The sequence below is a fragment of the Mus caroli genome, chromosome 8 (genome assembly GCF_900094665.2).
Source record: "Mus caroli chromosome 8, CAROLI_EIJ_v1.1, whole genome shotgun sequence".
Lineage (NCBI taxonomy): Eukaryota > Metazoa > Chordata > Mammalia > Rodentia > Muridae > Mus > Mus caroli.
This window is the reverse complement of record NC_034577.1, coordinates 47,319,138-47,342,125: the sequence shown is the minus strand read 5'-3', so window position 1 is coordinate 47,342,125 and position 22,988 is coordinate 47,319,138. Positions and strand designations below refer to the sequence as shown.

At 39.1% G+C, this 22,988-nt stretch overlaps 1 protein-coding gene across 1 annotated transcript in view; it reads right to left on the bottom strand.

The window, feature by feature from the left end:
* Vegfc (vascular endothelial growth factor C) overlaps positions 1-16,294 on the bottom strand; it is a 99,347-nt gene extending 83,053 nt beyond the window's left edge. Inside the window, exon 1 of the mRNA XM_021170241.2 lies at positions 15,690-16,294. Coding sequence (XP_021025900.1) covers positions 15,690-15,836 — 147 coding nt within the window. The 5' untranslated portion in view covers positions 15,837-16,294. The remainder of the gene's footprint in view (positions 1-15,689) is intronic.
* Positions 16,295-22,988: the final 6,694 nt, after the last annotated feature.

The window sequence follows — 22,988 nt, the reverse complement described above, 5'->3', positions numbered from 1 at the left end:
ATCAGTTAGAGCTATTCCAGAGTTCTCCCAAAGGTCTGAAAACCCAGTCGTAGGGATTCTGAGCCCTCTTCTGTTCTTTGTGTGAAGCAAACACACACATAGTATAGACACAAGCAAAATACATATTGACGTAATATATACTACATAAACATACCTTTAAAGCGCTTAGGGAAGGAACAAATAAGGATGTAGGACCTTCGAGGAAAGAATACTATTTGAAAGAAATGTCATCATCAACATGACATAACTCAATTTTTTTTTCCAACAACAAGCCAGAAAATCAAATTGAGCACTGCATCATCTTGAAGTGTTGAATTAGGAATTTGTGATTCAAAACTGATGACTTAGTAATGTAGCTTTGTTAAGAGTTGTTGGATTTTTTTTAACACCTAAGAACTTATTTATATGGAGTACCATACATTCTCTTCATCTTTTGAGTGCCAAAAAAATTGAATGTAAGTTAACTTTAATAGCTAATAATAACCCATATGTGTTAAAAACAATTTCAGGCCCCTGCTGCAAAAAAACAACAGCTCAGATTCAAAACACCATCTGATCTACACAAAACACCATCTGATCTACACCCACAAGAACTAAACCTTCCAATTCCTGAGAATTCTTCAATTCATTTCAGACATTTCTAAAACTTGCTGATTCTCAATTTTCATAATTGAACAAATTAGTTTTACCAATTTTAACCAATCATATGTTATCAAAGACTGACTGTTTCCCCTAAATACATCACACAGTTAAAAAATGCATGATTTTTTAGACTTCTTATGTTGACTTTATACAAAGTCCTGTGCTGGAGGTTACTTTTCATGTAATAGATTTCAAGTCATAAGGCCAGCTAATAGTACATTAAAATCAAATTCACCCTCAAAGCAAAGTATCAACTATGAGCTAAAATAATAAGAAAATACATAATTAGGGATGGAAATATAATTAAAAAAACATCTTCCAAAGGAACTTAAGTTTGAACTCAAATTGATTTAAAAACTTTTTCAATATATTCTTCCATGTGTTTTATGAAGACTTATATATCTACATAGACAGACAGATGCATAAGTAAAAAAAAAATCTGGCAGTGATAGACACAGTGACAATAAGTTAGCTGGTATGTAAAAGAGTTTAAACTGTTTCAGTTACATTTCTGTTGCTGTAAAGAGACACCACAGCCAAGTCAACTTACAGTAGACACTGTACTGGGCCCTTGCTTACAGTTTTGGAGGGTGAGTCTGTAACCAGTATGGGAGGGGGTAGCGGGTAGGCAAGTATAGTGCTAGAGCAGAAGCAGAGGGCTTATATCTGAGCCACAGAGGAGACAGAGAAGGGAAGGAGCTCTAACTAGGAATGGCATGGGCTTTTGAAATTTCAAAGAATAGTAACACACCTCCTCCAACAAAGCCATACCTCCTAATCCTTCTCAAACAGTTCCCTGAATGGAAGCTTAAACATTTAAATACATAAGTCTTAGAGAGAGAGTCAATCTCATTCAAACTACCACACTGTAAAAGTCATGACTAGGTTCAATCCCTAGAATCCACATTCAAAAAAAAAAAAAAATCGCTTGATGGGGTGATGGGATGACTTGCTGACTTGAATCTCTAATTCCAGAGCTTTCAAGTTTGGAGAAACGGAAGTTAGAGACAGGAGAATGGACTCCATGCTTAACTAGATGCTAGTGTGGCGTATACTGAACAGTAGATACAAGAATAATTGTGACACAAAAGGCTAGGAAATAAGAACTGACTCCCAAAGATGTCCTCTGACCTCCACATGTATAATGTGGTCTGTGTATACCTGCAATATCTGAACCTCCCCCTTCAGTTATTTTAAAATAACTTGAAGCCTACTTAAAATAGTTAATCACAAAATAGTACACTAGAATTAAATGAAACATTAAAAGAAACATTGGGGGGCTGGTGAGATGGCTCAGTGGGTAAGAGCACCCAAGTGCTCTTCCGAAGGTCCAGAGTTCAAACCCCAGCAACCACATGGTAGCTCACAACCATCTGTAATGAGATCTGGCGCCCTCTTCTGGAGTGTCTGAAGACAGCTACAGTGTACTTACATATAATAAATAAATCTTAGGAAAACAAAAAAACAAAAAACAAAAAAAAAAACCAGGCTGGTGAGATGGCTCAGCGGTTAAGAGCACTGACTGCTCTTCTAAAGGTCCTGAGTTCAAATCCCAGCAACCACATGGTGGCTCACAACCATCCTTAACAAGATCTGGTGCCCTTTTCTGGTGTGTCTGAAGACAGCTACAGTGTACTTACATATAATAAATAAATAAATAAATATTTAAAAAAAAAAAACCAAACAAACAAAAAGAAACATTGGAATGTACTATAAAGAAGACTTCTTTGTGTCTGATATTTTGATTTATAACAGTTTCTATACCTTTGAATATCAAGGAAAAGATTGTTCAATAGGATACTTTGCTTTACAGTCAAATAATATGCTCTAAGTTAGAAGTCAATATGACCTTCATACAATGATCCAGGCATTAAGACATACTTTTTTCCTACTGCACATAGGAAAAGACAACCTATAGCAAAAAAAAAAAAAGGGGGGGGGGGGTGAAGAACCCAGAGAGTAGCAAAGTCCTTGCAGAAAAATCAATTAAAAGCTTCATCTTAGACAAACACTTCTGTAAAGAATGAACTTAAACTTTTACAGAAAATAGTATTTCAGTGTTCTAAAGTAAAACCACACAGCTTCAGACACAGATAGGTCATTGTGAAATCCATAGTCACCATACTGAAATCCACACTTAAAAAATCTAGATGACTTTTTATTAAGAATTAAGGATTTTTAAGCATGTGTACCCTTTTGTGAACTCATTAAAATTCAGATTACTGGATATTGGCCACTACTCATTGTATTGAGCTGTCTATTAAAACTCACCAATTCCATTCACTAAGCAAAAATCAACTTTTTATGCATAATAGGCACAATAAATACAGTATCTGTATAGCTCAATTCAATATCAAAAATACAATTTGAGTGCATAAAAGCTTTAGTTGGTAAGGTATTTTAATTTTCATTGAAAACTAAATTATATTCATTCATTTGCTTAATTTACTGGTTTAATATGATCCTATGAAGAGGAAGCTGTCCAACCCAAAAAGAAGTGTGGCTACTAATTGAGACACGTGAAGCAAAGACTCACCACAGTACACACAGTTCTCAGTGGTGTCATGAAAACCCTGTCACAAGTACCTACACAATATGAAAAATGACACAGAAGAGACATAACTGAATCTCAGATATTGTCAGCTAAAGGAGGACTGAAGAGCCTCTGAAGCATGTCCTTGTGTGAGTCAGCTTCCTATCACTCTAACAACTATTTAACCTACACCTTTTACATAGAAAAGATGTATTTAGACACATGGTCTTCAGGTTTCAGCACATGAGCTCTTGGCTCTGTCAATTTGGCCTGTGGCAAAACAGAAGATAATGCTGTGTAGTAGAGAACACTAACTTCATGGAGAACTGAATGCCAAGGATGGGGGAAATTCATCTACAAGGGAATGGCCTTAATAACCTAACTTAATTCATTTTCATTAGACTCCTAGTTCAAAAGTTTTCACCATTTCCCAATGGTATTCCCTACAGGCCAGTAAGCAAACCATAAGCATATAGGAAGAAATCACGGGAACAAAGGAAGAGGGGGCAGATTGGTCAAAACCAAGTCACTTCAGTGGAAAATGTGTTGGTCACAGAAACTTCACTTAACCTTTATGACTGTGGTGGAGCTTTGAATGAGAATGGCCTCCATAGGCTCAGATATTTGAATAACTGATCCCTCCTTGGGGAAACTCTCTGTGAAGAATTATGAGATGTGACCTTGTTGGAGGTGATGGGCTACTACAGTAGGCTTTAAGGTTTCCAAAGCCTCTGGCCATGTCCAGTGTCTATCTCTGCCTACTGGTTGTGATCAAGATGTAAGCTCTCAGTAATTCCTGTACTCCATCATCATGGATTCTAATCTTCTGAAACTTTAAACCAAATTAAGTGTTTTCTTTTATAAGTCGCCTTGGTCATGGAGTTTGTCATAGCAACAGAAAAGTACCTAAGACAACTGTAAAAGAATTTGAAGACTCAAATTAGCTTGAAACTAAGCAATCACACTTAAGTTTCTTGTCTGTAGCTCATTGTCATGTTGCACCATGTATCGGTAACAGAATGATAATATACTCATGTTAGATACACCACAAAAGTGTATTTCTCTAAATTAGAAGTTGTCTCCAACACACCAAGTATCATTGCTAGCAGTTTTGAGAAGGGAAAGTCTTACATTAATCTATGACTTCATTATTGGCTTAATGTGTATATCTAAAGCGGCTTCAGATGCCCTGTGTTAAGTGTAACAGTAATGACTCATGAATAATTTTGGCCTAAATTTCTAGTTTGGCATGGATAAACACCAAAAAAATAAAAGAAAGTCAGGAGACTCAAAGGGAACAAACAATGAATCATTGTCCTCTCAAAACTAAAGTTTGGCTCCAAGACAAAGGGATTAGTGTGTTTTCCTGGGATGCCATTAATGTGATGACCTATACGCAAACATGAATCTAAATAAGTGTTCATTTTTCAAAACATAAACTTGGAAGAGGACTTTAAAAAGAATAAAGTAACTAAATACACACAACAGACACAACTAGAGAAAAAGAATGAAAAATATTCCATTTAGGCAATAATACTGTAGTAAAGTAAACTATGGTGGTTTCAAACAGACCCACATCTGGTATTTGATATTAACTGGCTACTTCCAAGAAACGTTTTGAGCTAGCGGAAATAGCAAGGCATTTTACAGATTATAGGAATTCAATTATGGGACACAAGGCAGCTGTGTGGCCACTCAAAGTTAAAAGAAAATCAAGACATTTTACTTAAGATCCAGTCTGATTTAAATTGTCAATCTCTGTCTACTCTGTTTTGTTCAAGGGGACATGGAAATAGGGATAGACTTGACTGAAGTGTAAACAGAGAAGAGAGAAAAGGAGTCCTTTTCCTGGTGAAAGGATACAGATAGGACTGCTACCAACACAACTATGTTTGCCATTTTTGAAAAAGGCTGTAAACAGTTCACACTACTTGTCTGAGAAAGCAGATAAGTGGCTTCCTGGATGGCTCGACAGTTCCCGTGGGAGAGATGTGCTGTTGGCCTCCACGTGGTTCGTTTATGTGCACACTCAATTGTTTGACTTCATTCTGTTCTCAGCCTTTTCTAGTACTTTAGCAAGCTGGACTCCAAGATACCATCACAGTCTTGAAATTTTTCTCATTATGTAGAAGAATGCTATTTCACCCTGATTTGCCCCCAAAAGTAAAACAAAATAAAATAAAATAAAGCACAGCAGCATTTTAAAAAAATAAAAACAGTATGTAAATAACAACAAAAAAATCACTGTGCAAAGTTATTTTATGAAAACTCTTAAGTCTGAATGCTGTGAAATATCTACATAAGTGCTTATGTGTATGCTTAGGAGATATTTTAATCTTGGCATTAAAATCCAAAATTATTTTTTAAGAATATGAAACCAGTGTATATATAGACACACATATATGCATAATATGTTGTCAATGTGTACATTCGTACATTCACTTATATTATAGAGTAGCTACTGTGTTTTGTTTAGAAGTATGATTGATATCTGATTAAAAAGACCTAAAATACTCCAATGAACATCTGTACGAGGATCCTCATAAAATAACTAGATTCAAGACCATATCTAGAGCTTAGACATGCACATTCCTCTTATATTGCATGGCCTCTTTATTCTTAATTGTTGATACATGTGTGTGTGTGTGTGTGTGTGTGTGTGTGTGTGTATGCCTTCTTAAATACATAATATAACCTGCTTATTCTGTATCATGTTACATATATAGGCTTTCATGGCTGGTCAATTGACTTAGAAAACCAATTGATGTCTTTTATTTTTCATTGTTTTTTTCCTGAGCACTCACATGCCTCAATGCCCCATACCACACGGTGGACATATGGGAATTATGCAGTTCATAGTATTGACTGGCAACTGAATAGATCCATCAAAATGAAACCAAGTATGGTATTTTGAGTACATTTAGAGTCACTGAGGTAAACCCGACTTTTAAAAGAAGTTTCAGTGCCATTAGTCATCTAAAATTCAGCGGCAGGAAGGTCCAACCTGTGCTAGTTGGCATTCAGGAAGGCAGTCCCAGCGAAGCAAATAAAACTCACTTTTCTAAGAAAATCCACAGAAGTTTAAATTCTGCATGTAAGTTTCACCAAGTTTTCTTCAATTTTCTTTGATGAAAATGCACTTTAAAATTTTAGGCAATATGCACTGATTTAATTTTAGATTTGCAACACTTATCAGCATATGTGGTAACTTCATTAGGATTTTATGTGTACATATTGAAGTATCATATTAGTATATTTAAAATTAGCCTGTTTTACTAAAGAATTTTTTTGGATTTCTTTTGTCCTTAAAATAGGGGCATACAGTGAAGCTCACACTGGCTTCAGATTTGGCTTCTTTCTCTCTTGCCTCCTGAGTGTACAGATTTCTTTACTAAACAGATTTACTTTCTATATTTTTAAGCTGAGCTTTTTTGAAATTATATGGTATAATACTCTTTCTATGTGGAGCAGTGTACTTCTATCCAAAAGATCCCAGTAAGAATCACTTTAGGTGAAGCAGATAATATCATCTTGGTTTCTTGGCTTTGTTTCTGTGGCCAAGGCTGTCATTTCACTTCCAAGTACAGGAAAAACAAACAACAACAACAACAAAACCAGGCACTCAGCACAGACAAAATCATGTTCTAAGCATTACATGTGTGGCTTTAGTCTAAACAATTAATACTCTACATCCATAACGTTTTAGGATAATTTATCATACATAATATGCAATAAGTTTGTTTTTAGTGTCTAGATAACCAGAGCTATTTCATATCCCCATGACATAATCTTAGCTTTGATTTTTCTCCCCTAATCATGAAGCCAAACTATTATATCATTGAAAGCTAAGCATATGTCAGTAATAGTGCTGATACATCCTTTTCTCAGTCACTTATCTACATATAGACTCTTTAAGTTCAGTGATATAGTGAGGCACTTTGTTGTTTTCCTTATTTGCAAAGAAGCTAACCTGTGCTGTCCTACAGGGAGTGTGGACCACTGGCAGGGTGTGAGTGAGTGTGGTTAACCATGATAAGGATTCAGGAAGTACCACAGAGCCCATACCCCTTTGCCTGGCTTAAATCTCTATCCAGGCAGTTCTGCTTTTGGCTGTTATGAGACTGCAACAAGTTTCAAATGATGATGATGACTTCTAGGCACTTTTTTCCCGAGTTCAAAGCAAGGTACAGGGCTTCGGCAGCAGAGGAAAAGCAAGCTTGAATGGACTTTTCGCCATGTAAGACCCAGACCATAAACTTTACGTGAAAGGGAAAAAAATCATTTGGAAATTAAGATTTAAGATAAAATAAATATCAAAATAAAGTCTACTAAAAACCTGTAGATGATACAAATCCTACCTCCAAAAGCTACCAGGACAGTGTCCACACTAGAAACATGAGAATTCATCCGGCAAGAAAAAAAAGTATTTTAAGACACATTTTGCCATGAATTCCCAATAAAACCAAGTAATTCAACAATCACTGTTTTCATTAGTACATGAAGTATAGGAACTGAACATTTACATTGGAGAGGCAGATACAAACCTAAAGCATTTGTTGTAAACTTTAGAATTTCAATACAAATCAAATCCATTAGCACTCCTTTTTATTCAACGTTGTTTGCACTATTCATTTTTTTTCTAACTTGAAAAATCAAAGATTTCTTAACTACCAACTTACACAAACTTGAACCTGCACATATATAGCAAAAGGTCAGCCCCCCTAATAATAAGAATGAGTTTCCTCCAACAGCAAGGCAGTCTTTGAAAGATGACAGTACACATGTCCAGACAGTGGAGAAGGGATGTGGTTCTTGCCAACCAACATTTGTTTTTTCTGGACGCTCTTACTGGGGAAGGTTCATTTGACATGTAAAGCTGTTTGTTGTTGGTTTGGGGTTTTTTCCCCACAAAACAAAACAAAAATATTACAGTTTTCCAAAAAAAAAAAAAGAAAGAAACAAAGAAAGAAAAGGGAAAAAAGAAAAGAAAAAGAAAGAAAATCTATTGGAACTCTTTTGCAAGGATTCTGGCTAAGCACTTGTTCTTTCAATATACCTGTAAGTCAGAACACTTATATAGCAGACATTGTGGGAAAGGCCTGTAATCCCATCACTCAAGAGGTAAAAGATAGTTCATGGTCATCCCAGAATGAATAGAGTTCCAGGACATCCTAGGCTCCATAAACCCTGACCCAGATAGACAAATAGACAGACAGGCAAGCCAGCCGGCAGACAAACAAACTGTGACCACCTGACCAATTTTTAGTCCAAGTGCAGCAAACCATAAAGGCCAGAATAAAGTTCATGTTCATTCATAAGTAAGTGTGAATAGTTGATGGTTGGAACAAGTTCTCTGCATTGTTGCATATTGCTGCAATGAGCAGGAGAATTGTAGATTCTGAAAGGAGATAAGAACATGCATCCTTCCTAAACACAGAAGGTGTTGCAAAGGTTCCCTTTTTTATAGAAAGGAAAATTAAAACTGCAAAAACAGACTATTCTTGAGAAGGGGGGCTGACTGTCAGTAAAGTGGCTGATGCCCAGGTATAAAGATCTGACTTTGAACCAGAGTATGAACATAATAAGCCAGGCTCAGCAGAGTCTACTTGTGGATGAGAAGGCAGAAAGGGTGTAAGAGTCAAAGGGTATGGAGGACACCGAGAATCCCAAGTTCTTTAAAATAATATGATCAAAATACATAGGAGACCCACACACACACACAAGACAGCCACCACCCCATTCCTCAACATTAAGGTACTGCTATTTTTCCTGGCTATCTACTTCGTGCCTTATGTTTATCTTTTTTTAATGTAACATGACAGCTATCTATAGAGATGAAGAGAAAAGCACAACGACATCAGATTATGAGAACAGATCAATGCTAAGTGTGTACAAAAGTTCTCGGGGTGTTGAAGACCACTGGTGGTCACTCTTACTCTCAATATGTAAGGAGCAGTTGATAACCGGAGGACAGCGTAAATGTATAGCAGCTAAGGCAGGACTTAAGCTGGCAGGGCAAGAAGTTCCAGTCCCCAACATGCCAGGCACCAGGTTCTCAACAACTCAGTCACCCTTGAGTGAAGCATTCAGCTTGCTAAGTGACTATATCTCCATCTCAAGAGCCAAATCCCCCAAACCTACCACCCTAAACCTTCTCAGATCCATGTAGGATAGGAATAAAAATGATAGACCTACCAAGGGGTCACTGCAGTCAGTAATTAACTGTGTCCTAAAACAATCTCAATGGTGTGATGTGAGGATTTATTATCACTCAGGAAATAATAATTGAGAAGAAATACAAAGAAGTGAAAGCCAAAGAAGGGTAAAGTTGAGCTTTATGTGTATAAATCCGGCTCTGTGCATATGTATCTGGCTCTGTGTGTATGTATCCGGCTCTGTGTGTATGTATCCAGCATTGTCAGAACACGGACCAAGAGTGGAGTCTTGTGAGATTTCCTAGTACTTGTGAGAAAACTCACAAGTTTTCTTGTCTTGTGACAAGGCAAGAATATTGTGACCTTAGCTTCTTCAAAAATAAGGAATTGTTCTTGGAATGGGTTTTTGTGTGTGCGCCTCCCCCAACCCCTGCCAGGTGGGGTGTTTAGGAATGAGTTTGCTTCAGAGTATTCGTTACAACTGGATGCCTCTATACTAAAACGTGGTTATACCATGTGCAGCTTGCCTGCCATGTTCCACTTGCCCATATGATTGTACACTTTACACATGTGACACTCTTAACCCTCAGAGTATACACTGTGAGATGCTCTGAGGAAAGTCAACCATTTTATAAGACATTAGTGGGCCTCCCTATTGGCACCATTCTCCCAGGTCCTATCACCTTTAGAACAATAAACAGAGCACCATACAGATGAATGGAAAAAAAAACCTAAAGCAAGAATGAGAAAAACAAATCAAAACACTTAATAATATACTCTGAGGAGAAAAAAGCTCTACAAACTGTATGACTGTCCTTAACTATCAGCTAAATTCAGAAGAGGGAACCTGGACCCAACCCTTCCCTTAAGCAAATCTCTGCCCTTCTCAGAGTGGATTCCTAGGAGGTCAAACACTAAACTCCTAACAGAAATTGATGTGGAATGTGGGATGGAATAATGAGAGATTAAAAGACTCTTATTTCTAATCTTAGAATTGTGGTGTTGTGGAAGAGTTTGGGGGGGGCGAGGGGGTGGAGCTACTTCCTACCAAGAAGAATAGATAGTAAAGCACAAAAATAGAGACAAAGCTCCAACTAAATGATGGTGCACTTCCTCTATATATTTCCTCTATGTTAATTGAACAAAATTACATTTTTGTATGCTGAATACTGACCAATATACCATATTCTTAATCCTTCATAGGAACTATAGTAACAAGTTTATTGCAAGCCTTAAGTCTTACTGACCCTAAACAATTATGTCCCTTTAAGGCAGAGGTTCTCAACCTGCGGCTCACCAACGCATTGAGGACTGCATCTCAGATATTTTCATTATGATTCATAACAGTAGCAACATTGTCGTTATAAAGCAGCAGTGAAAGAATTTTATGGTTGGAGTCACCATAACGTGAGGAAATGTATTAAAGGGTCACAGCATTAGGAATCATGAGAACTGTTGTTATATGGGCTAACTCTGAAGGAGATTTATTTTGCTTTTGCAAATATGTCTTATTCCTAATAGTGTCCTAAGTGGTCTATGGAATCACACTACTACTCATCCTGTTCTGTAAAATAGCCTAATTCTACAAGAATATTGCTCTATGACTAAAGGCCAGGGTTAATCTATCATAATCAAACTTTCACAGTAACCAATCACCAGACTGATGGCTCTATCCTCTGGGACAGCTCCTCCATCTTTTCCCTCTGTCTCTGTCCTGCTGGGACTATGCACGAGACTCCATCAGTATAATTGTTTTGCTTCTTAAGTAGACCACCTCCCAGTAAAAGTCTTTATGATGTCTATCCAATCTTATGCTTATATTTGTTGTTGTTGTTGTTCAGATCATAAATAATCCCTCTCCCATGACTCAGAGTTTAGTTGAAACCCTAGAAGCTGGCTGGTCCTCAGAATTTTAGCTATCTAATCATCTTTGAACTTAGGAGAACTCACTGTTGTCTGTGTAACACCCCCCCACCCCCCTTGTCCCCTGCTCCAGCTCCAAACTGTTCTATTTGCCTTCTCATGACCCTACCATATCCTAAGAACATGCAAAGTTCTGGTTTAGATGAATTCATCTATTAAAAACGACTTTGAATTACAACTCAGGCTCCTCTCTCAAGTCGAAGCTCCCAGATCAAATAGACACATTGATGAGTCTCTCGCAAATTTCAAAGCATACAAAATGGCTTAATGCCAATTTCATAATAATAGATAATAAATTATCTTGACTTTTTCAGTTTAATGGTAACCACACCCCAAAAAAACAAAACAAAAAAACAGAAACTGGCATGTCTTTCAAGGTCTTTCAAGATGACCTCTGCATGACATGATACTTCACAAGCTGATCAATAACATGAAGACTATGTAAAAACTAATGAACTTAGTCGTTCATATGCACCATCCAGTACTTTTACTGTGAAGAGAAATTACTCAAGATATTAGTTCAACTGTATCTTTTTAACCAAAGCTCAAATTTATTTGGTATCAGGTTAAAAGAGAAAACAGAGTCCTCCAGGGCATTCTGGTGTAGGCACACATATGGTACTTTGAAGAACACTGTCATTGATTTAGTTGACACTGTAAATAACAAAGTAAAACACACATAAATGGGGCTGGAGAGATGACTCAGTGGTTAAGAGCACTGACTGCACTTCTGAAGGTCCTGAGTTCAAATCCCAGCAACCACATGGTGGCGCAAAACAATCTGTAATGAGATCTGACTCTTTCTTCTGGAGTATCTGAAGACAGTCACAGTGTACATAAATATAATAAATAAATAAATCTTAAAAGAAAAAAAATTTAAAACACAGAGATTTATTTAAAGGTGGATAAAGACAACTGTAAGCCAAAATATGTAAAGACATAGGTATTTTGTATAACATACTCCTTCAAGAACAAATTATGAAAGCATGAAATTTGGGAAAGAGAGTTCTGGAAGGAGTTGGAAAGGCAGAGTAGAGGATGGATATAAGCAAACTATGATGCATACATAAATAAAATTCTCAAAGGAAAAACAATACTGTGTTTTAAACGTTTTATAGCTATGCAGGAAGACAAATATGATCAGTGCCTTGCTCAGCAATCATCAGAGGAGCTTCCTTCTGCCACAGACTAGAACAAGTGCAGACACTAATAGCCAGATTCTATGCAAAGAGAAAGAGACCTTGAAACTTGCAGCCATTAAATGGGATATCTCCATCAAAACCCTCATCTCAGGTCTTAGGGAATCCTACAGAAGAGGTTGAAAGAGTGTAAGAACCAGACCAGATGGAGGATCCCCAAGGAACAAAACCCTCTAAATCAATGTGAACAAAACATATAAACTCACAGAGAGTGAAACTGTACCCAGAGAGCCTGCACTAGAGGAGGTTTGAGAGCTGAAAGGAGAAATGTACACATGACCCTACCCCAAACCCAGAATGAACAAAGGACTCTTAAGGGTGCGCTGCATGCCCAGCAGTACATGGCTAACAGACCACAAACTTACTTTGTAGTTTCCTTGTTACATAATGTCACTTATTCATTTTAAACTGTTTCTTGTGCCTTCTTTTGGGCTCCTTCCCTCCATTTATTTGTTTATTTGTTTGCTTTGTTTTCCAATTCCAATGTGTTAGTTCTTGTTTTGCCTTATTATATTCCATTTTATTATTATTCCCACAGAAGCCTGTTTGCTTTCTAATAACAGACAGAAAGTGGAAGTGCGAGGAGCTGGAAGGAGTAGCGGGAGGGGAAACTGGAGTCAGGATATATTATGTGAGGGAAAAAAAAAACTATTTTCAGTAAAAAGCAAAACTGTTTGATAATTGTAGTCTTTTTGAGGTATGTCTTCCTTCTGATTTATTTTTTGTCATAAGCCAATGTCTTTTGTAAAATTAATTTCTTCATCTCCGAACAAGCAGAGTATGCTCTACCCAAACTGAGATTAAAAATTATTAGATATGGCAATCAGGTGTTCTTTCTGAGATCATCAGTTGTCATTAGTTTGATAACAAGTTTTGAATGTTTCTTCTTATGGCCACATCATACGTTTGCCTTAGTTTTCGACCCTGAGTTGTTTACTTTAACATCCTTCAGAAAGCATTTTAGGACTTTTCATTAAATCATACAGACATGAAGAAAAGAATAGAAAGGGGAACCTACTAAATTCAGTTCCAATTATCTGGGTGGCCATGGGTACCACAAAGAAGATTGGATGCTGAGCTTTAGACCATATTGGCTTTCCTATATTGTGAATTTTAAATTGCTACATGGGTTTTATTATTTAACAAAATTTTGTGTGAGTTAATTCTATGTATAATTGACATCCTGTATGAATTTTGTCAAATACTTTCTTAGGATTTAAGTTGTTCCTGGGAAATTAACTGGTTTCCCTCCGGTTCTCCAGTATTTGCTAATTGAGGTGCCTTGAAAGGCCACTAGGGAGAGACATGGAGTCTTCACACCAAGGTTTGGGTCACTGGGTGCAAGTTTCACAGCAAGGATACAGTTTCCCTGAAGGCAGCAGTAAAACAAGCTGTCAAAAGTTCTACTTGCCCACTAGGGAAAGGCTCAGTAAGCAGAAGTATACTGCTCATGAAATTCAAACATACAAAATTATGTTTCCTCTGATAGATTAAAAAAAAGTCATTACATACCAAATATCAGTTCTTATTCAACAGACAATATTTAAAAAATGGTTAAATAAGAAAAGAAACTTTTGCAAACAAAATTTTCAGAGAAAATAAGATGTTTAATGACCTACAAATGAGAAGATCCTTTGAAGATGAAAAATGAAAAAGCTTGATTTTATCCTACAACTTTCTACCTCCTGGAACACACAATTGAGCTCATACAAACATCTATGCTCTGATACAGTCATTTGGGATTGACCCAGACGTGACAGACTCCTTGAATAAACTATTGGCTTATCTGGAAATGCTTCTCATTTAAGTCAATGCGTCACACTTTCGTACTGTAAATCAAAGCCTAGTTATCATAGGTGATGGTGATGTTGTCTGACTAAGTCACAAGTATGTCAGTTTGAATTTGCAGAGGCAGAAAGTGAATAGGTCTGGCAAAATTCAAAGACTCGAATTACAGGAAGTACGATTCTGTCCCGAGCTTTACTTCTGTGGCATTTAGAGAAGAGGATATTCTCATCATTGTACTTATAGTAATAAGCGTGTGCTGAACGTTGCAGTTCTCATAATGGACTGCAAAATCTGGTATTTGTATTTTTACCAAATGTAGACACATGGTAACTTGGTATCTTATAACCTAGTCTTGTCCGTATTAAAGTTTTTCTCAGACAAACCTTTCCAGGGAAGGTGATTTGACCTCTGCACATTCTGTGTATGTTCACCAATAAAGTCAACTGAAAGTTGAGAGTAACACACCCCCTTCTCCGCCCCCCACTTGCAGTCAGCTACTATAAACCACTTTAGTCTGCTTCCAGCCAGGGGGCTTCGCAGTGCCTTAAACACAAAACTTTTTCAGGAGTTCAAGATCCCAACTATTACGCCAAGTATAAACTTTAAGATGTTATAAACATATTCTTTAGAAGGTTCAAGTGAGAAGTACACAAGATAAGATAACTGAGTCAGAGAATCGGAATGTCTTCAAAAGTCCCTTAACGTGTTTAGGAAAGACGCTATTTCTCTTTAAAACAAAATAAAACAATACTTTGATTTTTTTTTTTTAAGTATCTTATAGCCACTGTTTAGGAACAGAATCGATAAAGTTAGGGGAAAAGTCTCACTTGACTATGGTTTAAAAGATTCCAATTTCTGTTACATCTTGGATTTGACCAAGTTCAAGTTAATTCTGAAATCCAAAACCTTTAAGCCCAGTTTCTAAATTTACTCAAACTTTTTCCAAACTAGCTCACAGAGACTGGGGCCCCTAGCTATACAAACTCCAGAAGCATAAAACTCCGTTGTCTGGTCACACACCCCAGAAGCTCTTTGGAGTCCAAAACCAGCCTGGAAAAGAAAAGAGCATTTCCTACAGCAATGAAATTCTCTCTGGACCCATGCCACTGGGGCAGGGTGCAAACTCCCCTGTTGGCAGGAGACCACTATGAAGGAGAAGGAATCTGTGTGACTGAACACCTCTTGGGCCCTTCCCTCCTCCAAGTTGCTTTCCTTTCTAGTAACAGTTTTCCACTGGGGGAGAAAAAAAAAAAAGAAGAAGAAGAGAAACTTTGCTCCAAGCAAGCGTGCACCAATCTCTAACTTTGGATCCAAAGGTTAAATAAATAATTATGCACACACACTCCACCGCAGGTTCTCTGTACACCCAGTAAAACCAAGCCCACACACAGTCCAGGACTTGGGAGCCTCGGATCCTCAGCCCGACCCGACGGGGTCCCTTGCACCTACCTTGACCTCGCCCCCGTCGGGCTCCGCTTCCGAGAAGCCCAGTCCGGACTCAAAGGCGGCGACGGTGGCGGGCGCCTCCCGCGGACCGGGGATCAGCGCAGCGGCGAGCAGGGAACACGCCAGAGACAAGAAGCACAGCAAGTGCATGGTGGATGGACCGGGAGCAGGGAGGCCGGTCCGTTGGCTGGCGCAGGCTGGGGCGTGAGGCTGAGGTCCGCTCCTCGTCCCTGTCCCGTGGTTTCCTCCCGGGGACCCCCCTGGCGAGCGTCTCCCGGGGCTCCGCGGCTCGCAACTTTTGCCCTCGGCTCTGGCAGCCCGCACCGGGGAGAGGCTCCCGGGTGTCAGGTACGAGCCTCACAGGAAACCGGACATCCGAACTGCCCTCGGTGGCGGCCGGCGAGGTGAAGCGAGGGCGCCGGCTCCGCCGATCGCGGTTTTGTTTTTGGCGTTTTGCAAAGAAGAGGGGGTGGGGTGGTTAAGCCCAGTCACCCCGCGATGTTCCACTCGTCCCGAGGAGCCCTCGGGTCCCTCGTCCCCCTCCTCCCTCCCCTCGCCCGAAGTGAAAGGAGCGGGGCCGCGTGAGCCGCGGGAGAAGGCGGTGGTGGCGGCGGAGCCGGGGGGCGGGAGGAGGGCGGCGGGGCGCCCGGCGGCGGCGAGGCCCGCGAGCTCCCGGGCGCTCGAGCCTCCTGCGCGCGCGGGGCCGAGCGGTGGCGGTGGCGGCAGCGGCAGCGGGCGCAGGGGCAGGGCATGACTGATGCGCCCTCTGCCTGCGCTTATGTGAGAGAAAGCGGCAAGAGGGAGGGAGCGTGCCGAGCCCAGTCTGCCCTCCCCTCTCTTTCCCTCGGAAACTTGCTCCCTCCAGCCCCACGCTTTCCTCCAGCCCCACCTCCATCCACTCTCCTCGCTTTCCCTTTCTCTGCCCTTCTCTCTGGGCTCTGCTGGGGTGCCGGGGTGGGGGGTCAGGGGCTCAAGTCAGGTCTGGGGACTTGACTCTCTCTGCAGGACCAGTTTTAGGGGCCACATGACTGAGCTCAGCTGCTAGAAAGATGGGGAGGGGGAAGCAGATACAGTGGGTAGGAGACGCACGCTTTGGCCCTGGCAACCCCTTGTGGTAAAATCCTTCTCCAGACATTCTTTATCCTGAGAAGTTTGGGACCAGCCTGAGAGTTCTAAAACACTTCAGAGAAAAAGGTCATCATTATAGCAGAGACCTTTGGGGCCATAGTGCCCTTCCCAGCACCACCACCTCCACTGTTTTCTGAGTTACAAATGAAGCAAGAATGCAAAGAGGGACATCTCAGAATACAGGGCAAGTCATTCATGCTATGATCTTTGTGATCTTCAGGAAGACCTAAAGTTCCAGCGGATGGACAGATGGGCCAGAATCTTAAAGAACATTGATAGAGACACACCCAAACTGTATCTGCAAGACATACCTTCCATTTGCAAGAGAAAGAGAATGAAATGGGGCAATGTATATGCTGAAAGAGCAAACAGCAGTGATGCATTTATTCTCTGGAAAAGCACCTAGGGACTCTGCTGTCTTCCTGCTGATGGCATCTGCTTTCCTGGGCAGGTGGGCAGATGGCAGAAGTTCCACTTAAGCTGCATCAACAGCATAGATACATGAAAGGTCATGTCTATTCAAAAGCTATACTAAGTGCACTAATGTTAAAAAGCCACAAAATTTTAGTTGGAGGAAAGATGTTTCCTTGTAATTCAAATAATATGATCTGGAGGTCTCCTTGCAAATACCTCAACAAACAGTGAATGCCCCTTGCCTTGACTGTGCTTCCCTTTATGGAAGACTGACATCATTGAATCTTCCTTCCAACTACCCATTGCTTTTGACTTTGGTATTTTGCTTACTTCGTCTAATGTAAATTCCACATGTTAGCCCCTCAGATATTTGGAAATATCTGTCACGTTCTCCCAGGGCTACTTTTCCTACCAGTGAAAGATTCCTTTTTAGTTTAATCCGACAGTTCCAATTATCCTCATCCATCATGCTAAGTTTATGTTCATAAAGTACGCCGTTCAGAACACGGCTCCATACTTAAAATACCCCAACGAAGCATGCAGAAAAGGAGGGCTCTTCCTTGTCTAGAGAGCAAGCATTTGTTGACATAGCCTTGGACCAAGTTTATTTTCTGGCAACCAAGTCATGCTGTTGATGCAAAGAACTCTTAAAGTTGACCAGATTTCTCAAGAAATCTGCGTGTGTACTGCTATTTAGTTATGTCTGCATTACTCTGCATTTGTGACAGAAGTTGTCTTCCTGGGCTCTAACTTGTGTCTCATAGTTTATCATGAGGAAGTCTTACCTTGCCTCAGACAGCCCCTCACAAGGTGCTGAGGCAATTTGGGAACTTGACACTGTCTGTATGTTCCCTTCTTTCTGTGTTCCCGTTGAACTGGCTGGATTTTGACTCAAGTAGAAATGGAGTGTCCTTGGAATCTTGTCCCAGTACAGTGGTTCTCAACTTTTATTGCACTTGGAGTCACAAAGGGCGGTTGTAAAACCAGATGCTTGGGCATGCCACCAGGATTTAGGGAATTCTGGGAAGAGGCTTGGATGTCAGAATCCCTCAGATAGACAGCCCTCATTGAGAACCGTCACACTTTTCTATCAGCCTCAGGATGTAGCATGGTATGAATACCATAAGTTAACATGTATCAAAATGAATTAGTGACAAACTTTTTTTTTAAAGATAGTTAGCACATACACTCCACTTACATATATTTATCTTCCTGTTGCTAATTACTGTTTTCTGTAAGTAAAGTCATAGCAAGACCTGTTTAAATAAAAGAAACATCAGTTGTCTTTAAAACCAATACACTAGGGCTGGCCATATAGCCCAATGTTAGAATGCTTATTTACCATGAATGAAGCCTAGGGTTTAAAAGAAGATATCACTATTATTATGTATAATAGTTATTAATAAACATTATTTAACAACATACAATTTTTAAAGTTGCTAGGGATTTTCCCCCTGCTTAACACCTAAAAAATTAAATGAACTATTACAGATTTTGAAGTTCAAAAAATATCTTTTTTAAACTGTTTTTTGTTTTAATTTTTTTTTTAACAATGACTTCCTGCAAGATCTTTTAAGATCCATTACTACTGTTATTTTTAAAGCACTTCTAAGGGAAAGAGTGTCATGTCACTATTTGTTTGTTTTGTTTTCTAGAAACTATTACTCTGTTAGTACAAACTGGGATGGGAGAATTAGATAACATTTGCATAGTATCTCCAGTTTCTTGTAGCTATTGGGTTTCTAAACTTTTTGACGATAGTGTTTAATCAAAAATTACTATATGTCTATGTCTGCTTCTTATCAGAGTTCCTGAGTCTCCTCTGGGCCAAATTCCAACACCTGTCACAAGTGGTAATGATGCAAGAAAAGAAATTTCCAGTGTGACCACACTGGGAAGATATTAGACCTTGTACTACTGACTAACAAGAGTTTCACCCTTATACAGGAGAAGAAAGGCCTGGGACAAGAACTATAGTCAAGCAATCTCAATCAAGCTCATTTGTGCATTTTATTATTTAGGTTGTTTCTGCTTGGAGCTTCTGTTGGCAAAGCAGGAATCATTATTGCTTGCAAAGTCACTTTAGTTTGCACTGGGCCCTGTTCAGACACTTAAGGTTGGAGATGACCTTGATTCCATCAGTGGAGTAATGACTCCCATGTGGGACCAACATTTGTTCCCATCACTGTGTGAACTGGCCTGTAAGATTTAATTGTTTGGGGAATCTTGAAACTACTGGTATCTTTTTTTTTCTTTTTCTTTTTTTCTTTTTTAATTAGATATTTTCTTCATTTACATTTCAAATATTATCCCCTTTCCTAGTTTCCTCTCTGAAAATCCCCTATACCCTCCTCCCTCCCCCTGCTTCCCAACCCACCCACTGCCCCTGGCATTCCTGCCCCTGGCTTTCCCTATACCAGGGCCTAGAATCTTCACAAGGCCAAGGGCCTCTCCTCCCATTGATGGATGACTAGGCCATCCTCTGCTACATATGCAGCTAGAGACACAAGCTCTGCGGGTACTGGTTAATTCATATTGTTGTTCCTCCTATAGGGCTGCAGACCCCTTCAACTCCTTGAGTACTTTCTCTAGCTCCTTCATTTGGGGACCCTGTGTTCCATCCAATAGATGACTGTGAGCATCCACTTCTGTATTGGTATCTTTTTCCTTGGATGAGAGGTTAGATAAATTTAAGAATAGCTGCTGTTGTTGCCAATTTTTAGGCTGGTACCTCTTAAGAGGTTATTAACAATTCAGTATAGTACTTCAGCAAGAATATGACCCAAGCATATGGGATGGCTTCAAGCCCTAACAAGCAGTGATTTCAGTACCTGCTTTATGTGCCTTTATGAGCCTTAGATACAATGTGCACGCTTTAACATTCATTAGATTCTGTCCATCTCCTTTAGTTTAATCTGTATCTGATTTCAGTTACTTTCCTGCTTCTTTGATTTTATTTTGTGGTTGTAATTTAAACTTTGCTAATTGAATGGTGAAATAATTTTTATTTCATGAGTCTAGTCTCTAAGGAACACAACTTAAATATACAAGTTTTGGTCTTGATTCTACTTAATTTATATTTGCAAATTTTGATCTCTTTTATTTGACCTTTGTTATTGTTTTTGCAAGCAAGTTTAAATACTTTTGTGTTAGTTACTTTTCTGTTGCTGTGATAAAAATCCCATGACCAAGGCAATTTATGGAAAGAAGAATTTATTTTGGTTTATGTTTTCAGAGGTATAAGGGTTAATTGTGACTGCAGCAGCAGGGAGTCAAGAGATTGCATCTTTAACAGAAGTAGGAAGCAGTAGATCAAAGCAAAAGTGAAAAGTCACTGAGCATCAAACCCCAACTCTCACCATGGTGACATATTTCTTCCAGCAAGCCAACTCCACCTGAACCTCCCAAACACTACCACCAACTGGGAATCAAGTGTTTACTATGGAAGACAATCTCAAACTACCTCATTCCACTTCATGGCCCCATTGGCTCGTGTCCATTTAATACTACAAAATGCATTTATAACCTTAGCATTGCCCCATGGTCTTTAACAGTTGCAACACTGTTTAAAAGTCCAAAGTGTCTTCTAAGACTGGAGCAGTCTCTTAACTGTAGCACCCTGTAGATTACCTTCTGATGACTTGTAGATTACCATCATACAGAGGAACAGAATGTACATTGTAATGGCAAAAGAGCAATGGAGGAATCGTGAGGAAAACCTGGATCAAAGCAAGACCAAACCTTAGCAGGGCAGACTGCAAATCTTGCCACTCCAAATGCAGTGTCAACAAGGGTTAGATGATTTTGCCGCTCCAACTTTGCTACTTACAACACACAACTCTCTCTTGGTCTGGTTCCACTTTATAGGCAGATGATTCAAGGCTCTGGTATCCCCAACATCTTCAGGTCTGAAACAGATGATTCACTTTCACAGCTTCATATAGTAGCCTCACAACATGTCCTTCATACCTAGACTCTCTTGTCACACACTACACAGCCTTTGTCAATTTCTGAAACCAACAAGGCAGAGTCCATGACCCGTTCACTCCTATATCTTTCATGCTTCTAAAGTCAACAGCATGTAACCAACACTATCAACTTCAGTTTCCAGCTTGAGATGAAGCCCTGGCTCCCTCTGGACCACAGCATCTCTGTGCTGACCCTGAGGAAATATTCCCCGAAAGATTTCACAACAATGATCCTGGCCTCTTATTAATCACAGCTGATTCTGCACCTCTAGCTAACTATCATCAATTGTCCAGTCATGCAAAGGTTGCATGTCCACAGAGCCTGAATCCAAAATATCACATAGATGGCTCAAGAGTATTTGCTTACCTCTCAAAGTTTGCAAACCAGCTCTCCATTGTCAACATGTCTCCTAATGTCCCTATCTTACAAGCTCATATAACAATTCATTAAGCTCCAAGCACACATGACTCTTCTCTAGCCCAAAGATCAGAACTTATGCCATAATTGCCCTGAAAAGAACAACATGGTCATGTCCAACCTAACCGCTACTTCACTCTTGGCACCATACCTGTATTACTAAAGGTTCTATAAAGGTCCAGAACTAATAGAATGAATATGCATATGTGTATATATATATATATATATATATATATATATATATATATATGTCATTAGATTGGCTTACAGGATGCAGGATGTGGCCTGAAGAGTCCAACAATGGTTGTCTCCCACACTGGAGAAGCCACATGTTAATCAGTCCATGAAACCTAATTTCTTATTAGTTCAGTCTGGAAAAGTCCTGGAGAGTTACTGATCTTCAGTCTGCACAGGAATTTCTAAGAAATTGGTTGCGATATCTAGGAAGGATTATCTGTGGATTCCTAGCAGCAGAAGAAATGAACTTGTGGATAGTAAAGGCAAGCATACAAAAATAAAAGGTTTTTTTTTTTCCATCCATATCTTTTTATCTGGGCTGCCACTAGGAAGTGATGCCCAAATTTAGTGTGGGTCTTCCTACTTCAAATAATCTGTTGAAGAAAATCCCACACAGGAGTGCCTCACATCTTCTGTTTCAGTTGATTCTAGATGTAGTCAAGTTGACAACCAAAACTTGACACCACAATAGCCTATTTTTTTTACACATTTGTCTTTAACTAAAAAATTATTTGTGTTTTATAGTTTGTAAATATAATTTTTAATAAGTTACAATCATGGTCTATGTAGTTATGCTGTATAAATAATGTAACTTTTAGAACTATGGTAGTATTTTCTTTGCACTCAAATGGTTGATTATTGTAACTAATTATGTGTGTGCAGTATTTGTTATAAATGATATTTTAGCTTCTTCATTATATTAAAAATCATGCATGAAGGCAAATTGTTCCTACTTCAAACTGTAGATATTACTAATTTTTCTTCACTATTATATAATTGCCAGTTTGAAATACCATTTTTTCTGCATTAAAATTATAGCTTCTGAGAATTAACACCAGGTTTAAACTTGAAAGAATAAGTCAACATGATTTATTAATCTCTCCAAGAAAACACTACTCAGAGAAAGATAAGATAGCAAACAAACAATTTAGATCTGCTATTGGCTTCAGAAAATGCCTGCAAATCAATATATTAAAGAAGACAATATTCTCACTCTGACAGGCCTCTTAATCACTAATAGTTGATTTTTCAAAAGTTTTACTTCTAATGGCCAAGTCTAAGGCACTAACTCATAAGCTGTCTGCCCAATCTTCCTCAATTCCTCTCTTCAGAAAACCCATCTTAATACTCTTTGAA